This window comes from Falco naumanni, chromosome 1 (assembly GCF_017639655.2).
Source record: "Falco naumanni isolate bFalNau1 chromosome 1, bFalNau1.pat, whole genome shotgun sequence".
NCBI lineage: Eukaryota > Metazoa > Chordata > Aves > Falconiformes > Falconidae > Falco > Falco naumanni.
In genome coordinates this window covers 8,015,306-8,036,235 of record NC_054054.1, presented here as the reverse complement: position 1 = coordinate 8,036,235, position 20,930 = coordinate 8,015,306, and the positions used below count along the sequence as shown (strand labels likewise).

At 39.4% G+C, this 20,930-nt stretch overlaps 1 protein-coding gene across 2 annotated transcripts; it reads right to left on the bottom strand.

Moving 5' to 3' along the window:
- Window positions 1–8,860: 8,860 nt before the first annotated feature.
- C1H4orf33 (chromosome 1 C4orf33 homolog) lies at window positions 8,861–20,846 on the bottom strand. 2 transcript variants are annotated; one of them, XM_040616535.1, is made up of 7 exons: window positions 20,718–20,808; window positions 18,699–18,733; window positions 15,524–15,704; window positions 13,606–13,666; window positions 13,363–13,414; window positions 13,059–13,258; window positions 8,861–11,401 (listed from the first exon to the last, which is right to left on the bottom strand). In XM_040616535.1, the coding sequence occupies exons 3-7, from the start codon at window positions 15,702–15,704 to the stop codon at window positions 11,302–11,304; spliced, it is 594 nt and encodes a 197-aa protein (XP_040472469.1). In that variant the 5' UTR covers window positions 18,699–18,733; window positions 20,718–20,808; the 3' UTR covers window positions 8,861–11,301. The 2 variants fall into 2 exon arrangements, with proteins under 2 accessions (XP_040472469.1, XP_040472384.1); XM_040616450.1 differs by lacking the exon at window positions 18,699–18,733 and having other exon boundaries at window positions 20,718–20,846.
- Window positions 20,847–20,930: the final 84 nt, after the last annotated feature.

Here is a 20,930-nt window from a genome sequence, read left to right as displayed (position 1 = left end):
TCCTTTCTTTATGTCAATAATCATTCACCTGAATTCTATTTTGGTTTAAGGGTTTTGCAGGTGTCTTGGTGTTGGTTTTCTGCTTTCAGAGAGAGGACCTGGGGTCAGGGTTAGGTAGGGAAGGGGCATATATGCTTCTTTATAGCTGGAGTTGTTGTCTATATTGACTCACCTCCTGGCTGGAAAAAGTACTGCTGTGACCATAGAAGGGATATCAAACCAGAGACACAGACAAGATAAAGGTGCTCCCTTTTGAGCAGCAGCCTGCACTCAACTTTCAAAACCATCTTTTATCCCAAAGATTTCACTAACAACCATCTCATCAGTAGTATCTGTATAGATAACATCACTGTTTCCTACCTGAAGAATAATATTACTACGTGACCTGACATAGTTTGAAGTATGAGGTCCCTTAGAGGAAGATTTGACTCTCTTCCTCTCTATACAGTGTCAGGACTCAAAAGGAGTCATTTAGGATGACTTCCTTCCCCTTGGAACCAACAAGGAAGCTCGCAATACCCTTATACCCTTGGACTGAACTAAGGTGAAATGACACCAACCAACCAGTTTTATGATTTATTAATACAAAATATAAGACAAATGATTAGATACAATAGCTCAATGGTGATCACTGGGCGGAGAAGCAAGCCCTGTCCCACACATTGTTACTTCGATCTCACCACTATGCAATAAAAAGAAAGAGAAGAGAGGAGAAAGGGGGTGGGCAGAGAGAGAGAAGAGCTATCATCACCACATGGATCCAGCGGCATCCCACTGGTCCTCTTGACCCTGGGTGTCTTGGTTGTGGGGGTCCCACCCGTGCTTTCATCAGTTTGGGTTTCATGCTCTCGAGAGGACACCTCCTTGTTCACATACAAAGTGAGGGTGGGTGTGGTCTTGTCTGTGCAAGCTCAACATGCAAGCGGTGGTTGCACGGGGTCCACATAGGTGGACGTGAGGGGTTCTGGCAACCCTTGCTCTGCACATGAGCAGTTGCCTTTTGTTACCACAGAAGTTTCTTTCAGGAAGCACTAGCTAGATCTCACCTCCATGAGACCTAAAGATTCTAGAACGGAATCATCCTGTACCACTTTGGAGTTACCAAGTTAGGCAACAGTGGCTCACTTTGCAGCTGCAGCTCATTTCAGCTCCTCTCCAATTTGAGCAGAATTTTGCACCAGCTCCATTTGAATTTGTGCACTAAGCAACATTTAAGGCAATTATCAATATGTCAGTTCCTTACACATGGATTATACCAATAATTTAAAAATTCAAAGATAGCCAGATTCGTTTAATGTAAGGAAAATATGATTAACACTAGTTTGAATAGTGATTTGTGATATACAGACTGGTGTCCTTTACCTATTGTCCTCATAGCAAAAGAGTCTGTAGCAGTGACTGAAGGGATCCATCATAAATAATAAAGGAGCATAAAAAGCCACTGTGGCATAAACAACTCGAGTTCAGAAGTGACAAAGTACTCTGCAGCCTTAACTATTTCGTATTTAGTTTCTTGTCTACGATTGCATGATCCCACACCATACTGAACTACACATACCACATGAACTGCCACATGTATTCTGTACTTTCATTTCACACGATGGACAGCGTGCAGGGAATTAATTTGTTACCAGCGATATTTCTGCATTTGTTGCAGAAGCTGGGAAGAATACCCAGAACAAACAAAACACCAAACCAAACAGATGGGATGACAGTTCAGTAACTTGAATGATATCCTGATAAACAGAATTGTATTTCTGCCTCTGACACACAATTTTTATATATTTGCCAAGTTATTGAAACCTAACTTTTCACAACTGACCACTAACTGTACTCCCATTCTGCCTCACATTCCACCTCTACAACTTTATTCATCAGGTTAAAGTCTCCACTACTTTAGTAATCAGGTTAAAAGCAATAGCAATGAAAGGCTAGTTACGTTCTTCATGGTCCACCAGACTACAAAATACAAATTTAGCACTTGACTTTCATGGTGATCTGCTAACAGCAACAGGATGTGAAAGTATCCTCGGCTCTAAAGAGAACAACATGTAGAAGCCACTGAGCTTTATTCTTTTCTTTTTCTCCCCGCTCCCCACCCCCCGCCCTATCTCCATTTCCTCTTTTCCCTCAAAGCTCCTTCTCTTGACTCTCCTGAAATTTTTGCCATGCCAAGTATGCTCTCCCTTACCTTGCCTTAGTTCTTCAACCATGTATCCCCAGACATCCCTTTCTGTTTTCTTGTCCAGCTGCTGTTGCATTTCATATCCTTTTCCCAGAATTAGTCTTCCTTCATAGCTCCATGTCCCACCCTGCATTTCCCATCCCCTCTTCATTTCACTGTTCACACTCATCCCACAACAGCTAAGACTGAGCTTCCCCATTTGCAGAATTCTGGCAGCTTTCTTCTTCCACTTCTCATTAACTTGGTTCAGCATGAGATTTTTGATAACAGCAGCAAGAAGAGCTGCTTGACCCCTCAGTTGTAACACACAGTTCTAGTATAACTTATAACTATGGAGAAACAATTGCAGGGAATTACAACTCCTTCAGCTGGATTTCAAGTACAAGACTAGCTACAGTGTTTCAGACCAAGAATCCATCTAGCACAGTGGCCTTTATCTGTAAGCAGATGCTTAAAGAAGGTTGAGAGCCAGCAGTAAAGAAAGCATATGCCCATCCTACTACACTCCCAACCTCCCATTTTCAGCTGGGGAAATGTCTTTAACCTGATTTTATATACTTCAGAACCTTCACTTTAAGTTTCTTCCAAGTACCTTTCCTAGTCTCCCACTGAGTCCACAGAAACTTCCCAAACACACGGTGACAACAGTGTTATGCTCAGTACCACCTGTCTGCTCAGAGCATAGCGCACACTACCTTCATATGATGGTCCATCCAAGTCATCCCCCATCCAGCTTCTCTTTACAGTTTCACCCATCGAAACTCCATACAGCAATTTGTAGCCCTCTACCACATCCTCAAACCACCTCTTCCAGGCTGAAGACAGCCCTAGCCTATCCAGTAGGTGCACATAAAAAAATAAAATTAAGAGCATTCCACACCACATAATCTGTCACTGGGAGGCAGAAAGACCACTCAACGTTGCACAAGTAAGCCTGGCAAATCTACCTGCCAGTGGTGTATTCCTACTCAGAGCAGAATCTTCACAAAATTCACCTGCCAAGCTGCAAAAAACTCTTTGGAAGTTTCTGAAAAGCTGTTTCACAGAGATTACAAAAGACTCCTAACAATAATACGGACCTCTCACCAAGTCTCAAAATTTCATTCTTTAAGTCCTAAGAATTTACAGTGATGCAAGACTACATTTCTGTCTTCTGACATCATGAACTACCTTCCTCTGAAACAGCTAAGTATTTTGCTGAAATTAAAAAAGGTTTGTAGCACATACCTGGCTTAAGAGGTTACAGACCACCCTGTTAACATTTAGGAAAGTAATATGCAACTTTAAAACAAGAACCAATTATTTAAAGTGCCAGCACAATTAAATATAGATACCATGGCTTGTTTAAGCTATAAAACACTGAGAAAGTACCAGTTTCCAAAGTGTTTAATTTGCTGATGGAAGCAAACTCAGCAGTAAGAAGAAAGTGAACCAATTACATGCCGTAGAATTAAAGAGATGAATAATTTTATGACAGCTACTACAGGCACCAAGATATAAACTTCACAGCCTGCAGTGACTGAGTTCAAGAGAACGAACTCATTAAATGAAAGACAAGATTAAACTGGCAAAAAATGTGTTCTACAGAGGGAAGTTCTGTATTTTAAAAAGGTGACATCTGAAAATTCCTTTTTTTTTTTTTTCTTCCTCAAGAATCCGTTGCGTATTCCAAGAAAGCCACTGAACTGGCCTGGCTAGGTTGGTTTTAAAATAGCAGCAAAGGCACAGTAATTTAGATTTTATCTCGGCGCTATTTTAACACAATTTAGTTAGTTCTGATTTACCATAGGTGTAAGAATGCATTCGTATTTGCAAAGAAACTACTAACTGGCAAAAGGTATTTACACACATACTCAGTGGTAGTCTATAGCATCATTCCTGAAAATTAATCATGAAGGTATTTTGGTATGTTCATAGCTAGTGCAGATATAAACAGTGCCTCCTGAACCATCACTTAAAACTTTCCCACAGAACCTGAGGCTAAGGCTTTTGCTTGTTTTAAACCAGAATAAAGAAAACAAGCAGTATGCTTGGATAGAACCAGCTCCTAGAATTGAATTCTCCGGATAATACTGATACTAATTTCAACAGATAGACAAGTAGATGGAAAAAGGCATAACTGCAATACAGTTTATGTTAACTGTTGCATTGATCTCACTGGGACTATTTGTATGAGCATGTGTATAGCTGTTTATACAACCAGTGTAAATAAGGGTTCTATAATCAGGCATAAAGCACTTCCTAGTACTTTTGCTGAAGCACTGTTCAGAGACACGAGTTAACCACAGCACTCACTGAAAGCAAACGGAAGGAATCCTCAATAAAATAAATGCAGGTTAACTATCAAACTTCAATAGCATTATTATAAATGTACCATAATTAAGTGCAACGAAGATCACTTTAGAGATGGTTCTGGCACTGTGAAAGAATAGTTTTACATTTTACGTGCTGCAAATTATGCACTGTGCTGTTCGTATTTTGAAAGTATTTCACGTGGTCAGAATTTTAAATACAACAAACGTTCCATGCTGTGCCTTTCAGAGGCACAAAACACCTGAGCCTGGGAAAAAGAAATAGCAAGCAACATAGTACTTAACATCACATGCATCGGTATTGTATCATCATAGTGCTGGGCAGTATGAATATTAACAGACTCGCATTTCTAATGAGTTAACTAGAACAGATAATACAGTAGCTATGTCAGCCATGGCAAGCACAACACATAATCCAGCACAAAGTTAGTTTACTAGCTCTACCATCTGACCTGGCATATGAGAGAAAATTATTAAAAACTGTGCAAAGACATCAGCAAAATTTTACTTCCATCCAGATCTTTTGCATTAAAAAGAACCCATTATGCGGTGTTAAGATTTTGTCACCTACCATACCTGACAGCCTAAGTTGCTCCATTTAAGACACAAACCACTTCTGCCAGTAGGACACATTGCCCCACAAGTTTTGTTTGAAGACAACTTTATTTTTGCATTTTTGTATCGAAGAACAACAACTTTCTGTCCCTCTTAAGCTCCAGTTTTCACGTTGTTTCACATTATTCTCTAATTTTCACAGAGTTCGTACCACCCAAGCCTCACCCTTTAAGGCAGGGGTCCTCAAACTATGGCCTGTGGGCCAGATATGTTCCCCCAGGGCCCTCAATCCGGCCCCCGGTATTTACACACACACACACCCCAGCAGGGGTTGGGGGGGGAAACCAAGCAGCCACAGATTACTTCCTGCCACTTGATCTACGTGCCGGCCCCCTGTTTAAAAAGTTTGAGGACCCCGGTTTTAAGGGGTGCATCACCTCTTACAAAGCAAGCTGTATTTAAAAGCAGTATTCCTTCAGAATTAAATATAGTGGTTTTGGAAATTTTGCAAGAGAATATCCCAGACATATAGAAAAAAACCCAAAAAACAAGAATATTCAAACCAAAAGAATATTCAGATAATTTGCATATCACAACACTATCTTTTATAGTTCAGACTGACATCTCATAGAATTTATCTTCTGTTAATTTTGTCTCAGAATTATTTACATAAATACTACTGTAGGAAAAGGAAAAAAAAATGTAAATACACAGTATGGCATAGTGTTTCTTTTGATAAAGATGCCTCAAAAAAATCTAAATAAGCTACCATCAGCCTGAGTGAAACATTTTTTTTTCTAAAATCAAAAATATAGTAAGAATGAATGGGTCTGGTTAAGGATAACTAGGCTGGTAACACCAAGGCATAGTTTCGATAACCTTCTTCTTCCACCTAGTGGCAAGAAGCATAAAAAACAAGGTCTTTGGCAGTGCAGTCATAAGATGTTTTCAAGCACCAACTATATAAATATTCACTGACATAAGGAGGATTGACTCATGTAGAATTCTAGTTTTCATGTTGAAGTTCATAAATAATAAACATACTATCAAAAGAAGCTTAGAAATGCACTTACAAGGTTTCTTTCCAAAATTCTAAGTTCTCCTAACAGGTGAATTCTTCATTTAGGAAGCTCAGTATTTTTATTTTCCAGGTTATCTAGTCTGATCATCTTGCAAGATGCTGCAACTATCCAAACGTGCATTCTGCCTCAACTGCTCCAGTATTTACTAAGAAGATTTGAAAAAAAAAATGTTACAGCAAAACAGCTCAGTATTTTATTAAACTTAGTAAATCAAGTATCACATTAGTGTATATTAAGACAGATAATTCTACTGATCTATAAACGGGGGTGGGGGGGGTGGGGAAGGGGTGTGGTAGCAGAATATAAAAATAGCTAAAAGCTTCTGCTAAATTATCTGGCCACGTTGGAAAAAAAGCCTATAGGTATTGAGCACCATGTAAGCAATAGAAATATATCCATTACTTCAATTAGAATTTTAATTAAGAGCAGTGTTCTCAAGCTCACATTCTGCTTCTCTTTAGGATCAACATTCTTAAAACAGAACCTACTGAATAAGAAAATTAATTCAACCAGAAGTGTATTTTCAGAAGCAATGACAAATCCTTACGTTTTCAACTAACCCTGGCTTTAAACTTTAAACTTGTGGAAACTCCATCCAATGACTACTCTGTGTGGTATCTTCTCCTGAAAAAAAGGACAGGAACAGGGCAATTATTTCATCAAGTTTCAGAGGAAGGCAAAAAAAGAAAAAAAAAAGGCAGCGCTGAAAACATGATTGGATATTTACATGTTAGCAGCAGGACTAACAAAACATGGCTCCTCATATAATTGTATTTTACACATACACTCTTGCCTCCTAAGCTTCTTACTTCAAGATAACTAGAGCATAGGTTTGTGACAGCACCTCACATCCTTTAAGTTCCACACATTTCCCAGTTTCCTAATCAAAGTCTAAAGGTACGTGGTTGTATGTACTACAGCTGAAGTTAAGCATGCAACAACTGCTTCAAGTACTGGGCAGTACAACCACAGGGTAATGGCTAAAAGATGCTCTCTCCTTTTTCTCAGTTTGGGGTGGTATAGTGAGGAACTGCCTGCAGTTGTTCATGTCTACACATTCTGCAAGAAGCCAGTATCTTTTGAGGCTGTCTATTCCTCCTATTAATCTGAAATTGGCTAATGGATTTAAAAATCGTTGTGGAAATGGGGGAAAAGGTGATGACAACATTGCCAGAAAGGCAAGAAGGTAGTGATAAGCCAACAGCCTCATTTCCTTAGGAATTCTGGCTAAATACCATAAAATAATTAACAATTGCCATGACACTGACATTTTCATGTGTGAAAATGTCACACTCAAGGTTACCTGAAACCTTTGCAGGGCTAAAAATAAAAAAATAAATTAAAAAAAATCAAACACTCTGCACTCCCCAGTGGGTATTCCTCCATTTCCGAAGTAATAAAATTCCCGCATCTTAGACTCAGTATGTCACATGATATCACAGGCACAAGGGCAAATATTATCCACAGGAATCATTTACAAGACAGGCTGGGGGTTTTTTTTATTATTTTTTTTAAGGAAGCAAAGGATAAGAAGTGCTCACAGGGTTGAAGTGTTTAAATCCATTTCGAAGTGAAATGGATTTGTGGATAAAGTCCTTTCTATCATGCAGTTCTGCATTTTATTAAATTGATATCCTACATAAAGTATATCCAGTGAGACAATTTAGAGAATTTACTTGTATTATTCTTGATACAAATCTGACATACAATACTGAATGCCTATATATATGTGTGCATGTTTATACACACACACACACTGAGCTAGACTGGATTGAATCACATTCCTTCTATACCAGGATTAATAATTAATGAACATGTACTTAAATGGAACTCATGCAGAACAGAGTTTGTCTTTTCCTCATGTCATCAAAAAAGAGGCAATTCAAGAAAGACAGGCTACAACTGTACTCCACAGTGAAAAACAAGGCCTGGTTAAAAGCAGATCAGAGCAAGAGCGCTACAGACTAACTAGCTAGTCATCTTGGCAAACACTGATACCTGTCTCTGCAAAGTCCTGGGAGCTTGAAGTGATGCTGGCAGGCATTGCATTGTTCATTGATGAGCCATGAATTCACTACTATCTGCCAAGTCACTGTGCTTCCATCTAACACACACCTTATGTAGAGACTCCCTCCTACAGTAAGTTTCTACTAAGGGATTAATTTAACTTTAAACCTTTAGAAACAAGTCAGTGCACAGGTTCCAACTCTGCACTCCATGAACCCGTACAGAAACCTGATGAAAGCCAGCACTTACATTTCAAACAGACTCTTAAAGCTTAGAAAAGTGAACCAACTGACAGCAGTGTGGAGTAGCATGTGCCTTGAATAAACTCTGTATGATAATTCCCTTTTTCAGAAGCTTCTAGCATTACATTTTGTACTGCAGAGACAATTACTTTACTTTAAATAGCTTGTTTAGGGAAAGTAATCTATTTCCCTCAAAGTTTATAATTTGCATCCAAAGTCAAATCTGAAGTAGTCGGTTTGAAGGGGGAATGAATATGAGATTAAGCCTGTGAATAAATAATTTGATTTACCATCCTTTACATACAAAATGCCATTCAACACATGAAAACAACCTTTGTAAGAAAAATAGTAAACTCATTTTGGACCTTTGCATGCGCTTTTGTGACTAACTGTTTAAAACAAAATCTGAAAGCTTAGTGAAAGTAGGTTTTTTGCATTTGAAATTTCAAAAGCAGCTTTAAGATGTCAGTATCTAGATGTTTTTAATCAACATTTATTGGATTATTCAGTATTTCAGACAGATGTCATTCTTTAGAAAACTACATGGATTGAAGGTAGAAAGAAGGCAAACAACTGAATGTACAATACTTGTAATTTTCAACAGATGGCACTTTATAGCAAGGAATCCATAGTGTCTAATTAAAAGAGAGCAAAACCAATCGGATGGCTGAGTGCAATGATATGCCAAAGCCTGCATCTGAAAAAAACTAATACCCTTAAATTTGGAAGTACAGTTCTATAAAACAGAAAGCACAAAGAGTGAACCTAAAGGCAAACAAAACTTCTGAAGTAACAGTCTATCTCTTATATTAATCACACTGAGATGTTCTTCACAAAGGCAGGGTATTCCCAACTTTTCTCCTCAGGCAGAACTTACAAGTAGGGTTAGATTTTAAGATAGTAGTGAAAACATGACCATCAGACTACGGTTATTATTGCATACAAGCTCAGAAGAGAACAGAGAATTCTTTTAGTAATATGACTTGGAGACCAGAGTCTTGTGTAAAACTTTACAAGCACTTTGGTGTCTAAAGCTACACAGAAGATTTTTAGAATCATTTACCAACTAAATAAACAAGAAAGGCCTGGGAGCATTGCTGCCTCTGAGTTACAACCCAAGTTACACTTTTAAGTTGTCTGCCAGTATTATCTGACTGGAAGGTGCTTACTAATGAGATTCATGAAAGGCAAACAGAGAATGACAACATTTAAAGAAATCCACGGGGAGCCAACAGTTACGTTCAGTTACCTAATCGGTAGTTACAGAAAGTCACTCTTCTTGAAGACACACAGCAGAAGGACAAAAGGCAATGGATAGAAGTTGCAACATAGGAAATGGCAATTAGCTAAGTTTTCATAACAGAGCTACCTGAGTATTGAAACAGGCTGCCCAGAGCATTTGAAGCTCCATCTTTCGAGTTACTCAAGACTCGACAAAGTCCTGAGCAAACTCATCCAGCTTCAACAACAGCCCTGCTTTGAGCAGGATGTTAGACTACATACAAGACGACCAGCTCGTCCCAGGAACTTGTAGGATTCCAAGCTACTCAGCAGAAAATGCTACACAAAAGGATGAGACCCAACACCAGACGCTCGGGGCATAAGTCCTGAAAGATACTCCCTCAGCTATGACTAAGCCATATTTTCTCAGACTCACAAAACAACCCTTATCACAAAACCAGAGAACATGACCAGTTTGTACCCTGTGATGATGACATTACAACAGGATACAGGAAGTGCTCTTTCTAGCAAAGGACTGCAGACCATGTCTTAGTCTGAATCCTCATTCTGAACTAAATCAAAGTTTGCTTTTAAAATCACCTATTTTTCAGATTGGGTAAGCTTCCCATTCTCTAAGTTAATTTATATAGAATCAAATCAGCAGCCACAATCAAGCAGCACTTACTATGCTAGACAAAAAAGGAACATCTCACTTGTAAATTCGGTGAGAGTTTACAGATTAGATGTTACAATTTAACAGTATCCAGTACTGTTAAAAATATTCATGCCCATATGTAGAAAATGTAGGCAACATACAATTAAGACTCTTTCCAACTTTACATGGCATGCAAAAAAAATTCTCATACGTCTGAGATGAATCAAGGTGATGTGACAAGGTCTTGGCACAAACCAGCTTTTGTAGGCACACAACTATATCAAAACATTTTATTTAACATTATTTTTCCCAGAAACTTTTCCTGGAATACATAAAATCTTTTGTCAATTTACCTCCTGTACCTACATATCACTAAAAATTCCACACTGAATTTGAGACAGAAAGGTCTGCTAATAAAGCAACAGAGATTAAGTTCCCCCTTCAGCACTGTGAAAGGGAAAACTTCAAGTATAGGAAGGTATAGGATGAGGTAGTATTATACCTCCACAGCATCTTGTAATGCAAGTACTGGGCCACAAAATGCCATGATAGCTATATTCTTTTCTGTTCTGAAGGATGCATCCTTTCTCCTGATTGCAATCAAAAACTTCAGGCACATAAGAATCCCATTCAACAGCCAAGATACAAACAAGCAGCAGTGAAAATACAGCAGAAATTCAGCAACTACAGGAAACTGAAATATTCCAAGCCAGTTATTAGCCTTGTCAGGTTTAGAGCTCTCATGAAAACACAGATGTAATTTTAGCACATTTTTTCCCCTTCATTGGTAGGAGCAGATTAGCCCTTGCACACAGGAAGAACTCCATACCCACATGAATTGAAACACAAGCCACTGCATACTTCATACATTTAGCATCAATTGGCCCAGATGCTTTACAGTTGATTTTAAGATAGATCAACGATTTTGGTTTCAAGGAAAGCCTTACTAGTCTGATATTTACAAACTCTGCTCAGAATGAAGATTTGTTTCCATACAGCTTCATCCAACCTTAATGATATAAAAATTTATGCCTCAATCCATTTAATTAGTGAGAGACTTCCATATATCTGATTCAGGCTGCTTCCAATCTTCGCCCATCAGTCCTTTCAGGTTCAAATCTTTGAAAAGTTCCAGGCGATGACTGCAAAGAGAGGAGAAATAAATAATTTTAAAAAATTGTAAGTTTTGTAATATGTGTCTTAATAAAAGGCAGTGTCCTCAAAAGGTTTAATTACTCTTTATTCTCACATTCTCCTGGACAGGAATATAACCAGCATTCCATGTGTTCATTTTCCAAAACTTGAGTTTATAAATAAAAAACACTACTGTGTTTCTAGAAATCTCATACTGGAAAACATGGGGCAAAATCCTCGGCTATGAACAAGTATCACGCAGCACAAAGGGAAGTTAAAATGCTCACTTCTTAAACTCCCTCAAACTTATGTTTTCTGGAACTGTAGTCAGAGCAAGAGCACAGTGATATCTCCTGCTTTATCTGGGCTTCAACAGAGTTAAAATTTACAACTCTCAACCAATTGAAAAATTGTATCACAGGAACACCCTTTCCTTACAGAGAAGAGGAAGACTGGATAGGATTATAAAGCTAGCAAATATATTTTTCTGTAAGACTAAAGTCTCATTTTCTTTTCAACATTAAGAATCATTTTTTGCTAAGAATTTCTCTTTTGGGCTACCATTCAGAAACAACAGAAGGAAGACAGTGAAGTTAATTGCTAATAATATTTACATTAAACAACTGCCAAACAGTAGACAGAACATCTGATAACTACACTAATCATTTAAAAAGGTAAATGGAATTCTTAGGAGGAAGTAATTTATAAGAGTAAAGACCAAGCTAAGAGCAATGAAAGTAGTAAGGAGCAACCTCTTCATATAACTGCATCTGCTACCGATGTCTGAAAAAGTCAAGGGTTTTTTCGTAAGAGGTCCTACAGAACGAACAGAAATGTATTTTTCCTGAAAAATATTACAGGCATTCTCCAGTTTACCACAGAAAAATAAAGGTAGCCATTTTTTACAGAACTGATAAAGTTATTAGCAATAGCTTAGATATTTTTTTTTAAATAAACAGTTGCAGAAGTTAAGTTTTTCTTAAATACAGGCAAAAGGGGTAACTTATCTAAAATTTACCTTACCTGGCTGTCATTGTATGTTGAGTAATAAGTTTGCGTTACGTACTATAGTGTAAACTCAAGAGGTAGCTCATTTACACAAAACGCCCAAAATAGCAGTTTTTATCAAATCATCTCAGCCTCGCAGTCAAAGAAAATAAACAGGCCCAAAGCACAATTTATAAATCAAGATATTCTAGTTTTCCTGTTGGTACTGGATATCCTTTTATTATACTTCTCAATTTAATCTGCCTTTTCTATTACTTCCATAATATGGAGTCATATGTAGAGGTGAGGTTGTTTAGAACAGTAGGGGAGAAGCAGAAGAGATTTACTGGAAATATATTGGTGAAATTAACGCTAAATGGCATTTCAGAAGGTGCTGGAGGCAAGGAAAATGCAGAACAACCTATCTATGATTTAGCTGAGGAAGGTGATAAAACAGATGCCAATGGTGTTGAATGCACCTAGGGGATAACATAGAAACCAAGCACTAATTACAGCTATCTGCCGTAGTGCTGTATACAAAGTACAATGCCGATGGATCTGGGGCTAAGGAGTATAATTACAATAGTAGTGGCACTCAATCTGCAAACCAGATCAGGTTTCTTTAAGTATTCCAAGAACAATGAAACTGTATTACAGAAGAGCTAATTTTATGCTTACAAATCTGGTTTCTGTCCTTCCCGTAGTTCATGCTGAGGCACAGGATGAAGAGCTTCATATTTTCTTTCTTCTCCTGAGCCATGAATTGCAAATGCGTTGAATTTGTTAGTGCATGGTGGAAAATAATTCCAGGGAAGATAAGCTTTACCCTCCCATTTGGTTTTCATTCTGGTCACCTCAAACCTTAAAGGAAGTTCTTCCTGTTAAAGGAAGGAAGGAAAAAAAGGTAACATCTTCCAAGCAGGCAACAGGCACCTAACAATAACTAGGTTTTCTGTATGTTATGATATACTTGACCACTTACTTTCCATACTCTTCTTCTGCCAGAAAGCAGCAGCAACAAGTGTTGTCCATGACTATCAAAAAATCAGAGCACAATTTCCTTAAAATAATAGTACACAATTAGTGTGCTGTTCTGCCACAAATACCTACCTTCTCCACATAGGAACAATTTCTGTACCTAGTCTTCCTCATATATATATACTACAAGCATTAGGACTGGAAATGCAAATTAATGTTTGTGACTTTTTCAGAGCTCTGTACTTACGGACAAAGTTCAACTTCTAAATACTGTTCAGTTCTGTCACTCAGGAAAAATGCTTCTACAACTGAAAAAAAACCAAACAAACCAGGCTGTCAGTATTTTATATTAAATATTGTGCAATAACCTGAGACCTTCATATTCCACTAAAACAATTGTTTTCATGTGCCGTGCCAGGGCTTTACTAGCTGTGTACATGCTGCAGACAGCTTTCTAACCATTCAAAATGCTATGCCATAATTGTAACCTCAAGAGCTTTTATTTTTAGTGCCTATCATCATAAAGAGCTTTATAAAGCATTGTACTAATTTTATTTACAAATTCCAGCTTTGAAAATGCTCATCTCAATGCTGCAGAAAAATATGGCAAGTCTACTAGCTAATCTCAGCTGTCCAAGGAGTAAGAAAAGCATCCGCACACAGCTATTTCATCTAGTATGCTTGCTGTGAACAAAGCTGACCAAGACAGAGTGATCCCAGTCAATCATACTCACAGCAGGCACTCCAGATACAGCACTTGAGTGCAGAAGTCTTGTGTTTACTGGTGGCCTGAGGATTCAGAGCACCAGAGACCAAGGAAAGGAAAAAAAGAAAGAAAAGAAAAAAAAAAGAAAAGAGGAACATACACTCACAGTAGAGCACACACCCCATAATTCAGACTGCTAAATCCCAGAAACAGTAAGAAAGCATTTAGCTCTTCAGTGTTTTTTTCCTGTATATGGCTGATACTTTGGACAGGGGATTACTGTTCCAGGTGTACCTGAAATCCACATCTAACTGTTGACTCATCTTTCAAAAACACAAAGTAGAATTATAATGGTGTTTCTCACAGCAATGACATTATTAGAAAGCTTTAGTTAGAATTATAATGAGATATGATTGATTACTTCATTTTATCTTTACAGAAGCCTATTTAGTATAATAATATCAAAGAGGTGCTGTGCTGTTTTAGTAGAGCTGTAATTGCAATAGTTCAATTATCAGGAAGTAGAGAACTGCTGGAAATGTTAAATACTTGCATTATTCAAAGCAACATGTAAAAATTACGGTATTGACAGGAAAAGAGAAACATCATTACCATAAAAATATTCCCCATTCCACTTGGGTTTAATTTTGAATCATATTTTATGAGCTGCTATTTCTGTTTCACACCTTCCTAATTCTCCAATAGATTTTGGAAATGTGATAAAAATAAACATTATTTTAGCTATTGCTTTCTACTTATTAAAGCAAAAGTAGAACCTATCTTTAGGATTTCACTTCTATTTACCTACTGCAAATGCATTTATATATATGTGCCAAAATTTTTTCTTATATTCAAATATGTCAGGCCTCTGTTACTGCATCAGTTTTACAAACCAGAAACTAAGTTTGAGTGCCTGTACTGTTGACAGGATCAGGAAGAGTCAACCTCATCATTCTTGAAATCAATTCAGCTCATTGGACTCCATTTCTTTATGGCCACCAAGTAAGATAACATACTCATTTCTTTTCCCGGTCATTTGTATTGTTACACTACTATTAAAACAACCACTCACCGTCAGCAGTGCAAGTGATGAAAAACAATTCACCACCTAGCAAAAGAGCATCATTCTTTATACCGTTTGGCGTAGTTTTCAGCTGAATATAGCATGAGGCTTACAGTTAAGGAGCTGTTTGATGGCAAGGTAGTGATTACAACTAAATTCTTTCCCAGACTACTCAGGATATAATAGAAAGAAAAATTTTTTACTTTACATTTCAGATTTGATCTTTAAAAGCAGTACTGTAAACAAAGAAAACAAATTAGATGTCATACACTCACAACCATTAGATCAGTTTGAAAAATAATCTTCAAAGACTCTTAAATAAAGACCAGACCTCTTAACTACAGAAGAACATCAGTGTCTACACAAACATATTTGCAGCAGAACAGTTACACTTACCTTCATAGTCCCACAGTCTACTAAAAGGTTTCCCTGGCTCTCCAAGTGGTGCTGCAGGGTCATTAAAGAAGGGAGCATTCACTTCCATTAGCAGTCCTGCACTGTCTGACTTCAGCCCAATTGTTACCGGCTCATGGCTCACAGGTAAACCATCCCATGTGTGTTTAATTGTAAATTCCATCTTCATATACCATAAAAAAAGAGAAAAAAAGGTTCTGTCAAAGAAGATCTCAGACTCCATTTCAGCACCAGCTATACTGTTTGCTGGGCCAGGAAAAAAGCACGCATTCGTACAAAGTCAATCATCAAATGATGTTTTTAGACATCGGAAGAACTCTAATAGTTTAGCTTTATAAAGCAACTAAATAAATGGTTCCATGAATGCTTTTCATAGGTTTTTATACTTGCATAGCTACAAATCACTCTGAAGTCTTACCAAGCTTAAGGCATTTCAACTATGTACCTCAATAAACACCATCCATAACCATCAGAAGTATTTCTCAAGAGAACAAAACAAAGTCTCTGCTACATGATCTTAGATGATTTGGTAACATCAGAAAAATAGATTGAGAAAAACCTTTCACGAATACAAGAAAATGAAACATTTGTCTAAAGCTTTCCTTCACGGCCACTGCAAACCAGCCAAACTAAAGGATTTCAAGGAAAACTGCAGACACATCTTGTTAAATGCATTGAACATTTGCAGAGCAGCAACAGAGAATACTGCACTCCAACAGCTGTTGCTACTTCGAAATAACTGTACAAACCCTAAGAATGGCCTTAATCTATCTAATAAGCAAAAAAAAACACCACAGAGGAGCCCAGTTTCCAACAAGTTTATGGCCCTTTATCGCTCCCCTCTTCAATATTATGAGTTCCTTCCCATCTCTACAAAAAATGATCCTTGATTGCTCCCATCACATCTCCTAGCCATCCAAGAAGGGAACTGGCAATACATAGCCTGACTGAGAATTATGCATATGCGTTAAAGTCCTGTGAGCAGAGAAGTAGTAGCTCAGTAGCCAAGTTGTAACGACATTTCCTTCAGTGAGGAACGCTGAACTGGGTTATTTCACCTCCACTCCAACACCCATTTTCTTGGGACTCACAGGAAGGTAAGCATAACTTGCCACATTCTGCAGGTGTTAATACATGAAACAGAATGTAACCACATGCACCACACTTCCCTATATGCCATAGCCTTGCTTTTATTAACTGTTTAAAACTAATTACACATTAACTGTGTCTCATAGCCTCTGCTACAGTCATACTAGCCAGTTTCCCTTCACTGATATTCATGCTGAAAAGCACCAGACCTCCTCTCTTCGAGTTCAAGTCGGTAAAATAGCTAGAATGATGTTAGGTAAGTAGATATACTCAGGATCAAGGAGATAATCCTGTGACCAAACAAGTGTGACAGATTTGAGAAAATCTGAAACAACAGATTTAGTAATTAGACACCTTAATTTAAAAACTCCAGTAAAAAAGGGAAGTCAAATACTGGGCTATCACTTTTGACAAGGTGATTTAAACAAACTGAAAACTAATTAAATTCTTATGTCAGCATTTTATCTGCATGATACACTAGACTAACATCAGGGGTGCTTTATGCAAAAGACCTGGAATAACCCTAGAAACTATAAAATACTCTACCGTGATTAATGTTCGCTCCAACTCAAGTGGCAAGTTTCTGGACACAAGATGACGTAAGTTGAAAGAAGTCAGCATACAAAGCATGGGGAGGGAAGACACCCCAGTGTCCTAACAGCATTCTTAAGCCAGCAGAAACTGGCTCATAGTCCAGTATCAGCACTAACTCAGACAGGCAAAGCTGTATCATCCACAGTTTAAAACAAAAAGAGAGAACTCATAAGAAAAGGTACTCTAAGCAAATACAGCCACAGCTCTTCTGCAATAATTACAATATAGGCCACCAAACCAAAGAGCAGTATGTTAAATAACAAGTCCCTTTCACAACACAAACAGCTACTGCAACATATTCAATGGGCTATTTAGCCTTAAACTGATCCAGAAAATATTAATCCACAGGAAATGTAGATGAGTGTTGTGTTTTTAATTTTCTAAGCTGCAAACACTGAGCAGCATAAGCATGAAGTATCCACAGATGGTAAAATCCTTCCTAGTGCTTTTTGAAATTAACAGGAAAATTCCTGGAAATGGAGTGCACAAGTCTTATGCACACTCACTTTCTGAAAAGACAGAATTCCACAAGCTGGACCACTTACCCGAAAGAGTAAAATTTAAGAGTACATGGGTACATCTAAGAAAGATAATAAAGTTTTATGAACCCATTTTATACTACACTACTGAATTAACATGTACTTACAAGTCAACACTTCCTTCTATTATTCTATGTTCAGTTTGTGCCAATAAATTGCACCATTTGCATTCACTGGTCAAGGCAAATATCTGAAACACCTATTTAAAAATACTGCCTGACTTCAATAGTGTTTTAAAATAATACAGCCTTCTAATAAAAGAAGCCTGGGAAGATCTTAAAATCCAGGGAGAATTACAGGACTAGCTATTGCAACATCTGACTCAAGTAAGCTATGTGAGGCTTCTCCTTGTGTGAAAGATCTGCTGAAAATCTCAGAGAGTCACAACATACCAAGTTACCAAAAAAAAAAAAAAAAAAGCAGTAAAAGAACACAACCTGCTAAGGTACTTTAGATGCTACTGTAACCACAACATCTAAAAGGAAGATGAGACACAAGATGCATCACACATTCCTATTTGTACCCATATGAGAGACAGGTACAGGTGACTTCTTTTGGTGAAAACCTTACCTCCCACAGGGGCAGCTTACATTGTACTGAAATGAACGTACTTAAAATTTAGCCCATTGTTGAAAACCAATACTACTCTTGAATAGAACATGCAATTTTTAAAAGAACCATAAAGCAATAAGGACAATTTGCAAAACATTTGTTAGCTTTTGTTAGAGGTCTACCTAGTGCTAAGAGACTGCTCAATTTACAGGAATTTCAAAGATTTTCCAAATTAATGGCCCTTGGTGCAAGTTTTAGGTTTACCACATTGCATAGATTTAGGTAAGCTGGTTACTAACATGATTTTAAATTATAATAAACCCAGCAACACATAGCAATGACGTAAAAGCAACTTAAAAGAGCAAGAGGAGACCTTTCATTACCTTTTAACACTACACCTCAGCCAGTTGTTAATACACTGCAAAGAGGTGCAAACGCTACATTAGTTTTACAGCAAGTACTTTCTCAGCCATTTAAAAGCACACACACTGCATGGCCTCAAGTTACACAGAACGGACAGCACCTGGCTGATCCGCTCAGACCTCAGCCAGATGAGCCCCACACCTCACCAGCAAGGAGAAAGCTACTACTGCTTGCCGCCATAATTGCCTCTCATCTGTCCTTATAGAGGGGATTCACATCCTCTGTCCCAAAACCTACCGATGTTGGTAACAAGGACAAAACCAAGCAGGAAGTAATTACACTGGTGTTTTCCTTAATTGCTCCAAGAGGTCTGGGGGAAGTGGTGCCAGGAAAGTTCCAAATAAATGACCTAATAGCCAAAGTGACTATTAAGCAGGTGTTTGTTTATTCAGCACTGGGTGTGTGGGGGATTGCTCCTCCCAACATGCACACCCACTGAGCAGTTTACTAGGAATTTATAGAGCATAAACTTACATATTCATGGAAAGCACATATATAGTTATAGAAGTGGAACATTTCTCAGAACACGGCCACTCCTTCTTTGGCCTGCACACTGTCTCCTGGTGGTCTTCATTGAGGGTCTTGAAGATGAAGGCTCAAAGTCTTCCTCTATACTGAACTATTTTACCTTGTCTCTTGGTGCAGGTGCAGTGTCTTCAAAGCAGTTACCCAAACCACAAAAACAGTTCTAACCAGTGTACTTAAGATCTTAACCACAGCACTAACTCCTAATAGCTACGTCTGTTTAGGCAAGGACAAGTTCAGCAGGACACATCGGGTCATGAATCCTCTGCTGACTTATCATTTCCTCTTAACTCTTCACTTGACTTTTTCAGTATCAGAAGGCTGGAAACCGAGCGAGAGACGGAAGCTTTTACTGCAACTAAGACTTCCACTACCAGACAGACACAAGCTCCCAGCGGGCTCCAAACTGTCTACAATTTCGGTGACACACAGCGCTACTCTCACACACGCGCGCAGCTACTCACACACCCGCACGCGCAGCTACTCTCTCACACACACACACTCGCGCGCAGCTACTCTCTCACACACACACACTCGCGCGCAGCTACTCTCTCACACACACTCGCGCGCAGCTACTCTCTCACACACACTCGCGCGCAGCTACTCTCTCACACACACTCGCGCGCAGCTACTCTCTCACACACACTCGCGCGCAGCTACTCTCTCACACACACTCGCGCGCAGCTACTCTCTCACACACACTCGCGCGCAGCTACTCTCTCACACACACTCGCGCGCAGCTACTCTCTCACACACACTCGCGCGCAGCTACTCTCTCACACACACACGCGCGCAGCTACTCTCTCACACACACACACTCGCGCGCAGCTACTCTCTCACACACACACTCGCGCGCAGCTACTCTCTCACACACACTCGCGCGCAGCTACTCTCACACACACACTCGCGCGCAGCTACTCTCACACACACACTCGCGCGCAGCTACTCTCTCACACACACACTCGCGCGCAGCTACTCTCACACACACACACACTCGCGCGCAGCTACTCACACACACACTCGCGCGCAGCTACTCTCACACACACTCACGCAGCTACTCTCACACACACACTCGCGCAGCTACTCACACACACACACTCGCGCAGCTACTCACACACACACACTCGCGCAGCTACTCACACACATACACTCGCGCAGCTACTCACACACACACACTCACGCAGCTACTCTCACAAACACACTCACGCAGCTACTCTCACAAACACACTCACGCAGCTACTCTCACACGCACACTCACGCAGCTACTCACACACGTACACTCACGCAGCTACTCTCTCACACACACTCACGCAGCTACTCTCATACACACACAGAGGTTCTCACACCCAGCTCCACCAGCCACTAATAGCAGCAACACTTCCTGAAGTGCCACGCGTAAGCGCCTATCTTTAACCCATAAATTCCTCAGAGAAGTTTAACAACGGATTTCTTACAGCTCCAGGCATCCGCTGCGCCCCCGGAAAGCGACTCGCCTCGACAGCAGGCCGCGCGCCTCCCGCCACGGAGCTGCCGCGCGCGCGGGGCGGGCCCGCTGCCACCTGACCCTGGCGCCGCCGGGGGCCGCTGCGGGCGGAGAGGGCGGGGCGGGGGCGGGGCCGCGGGCCCTTCGCGGGGCGCGGCGCCGGGTAACCGTTGCTGAGGCGCGA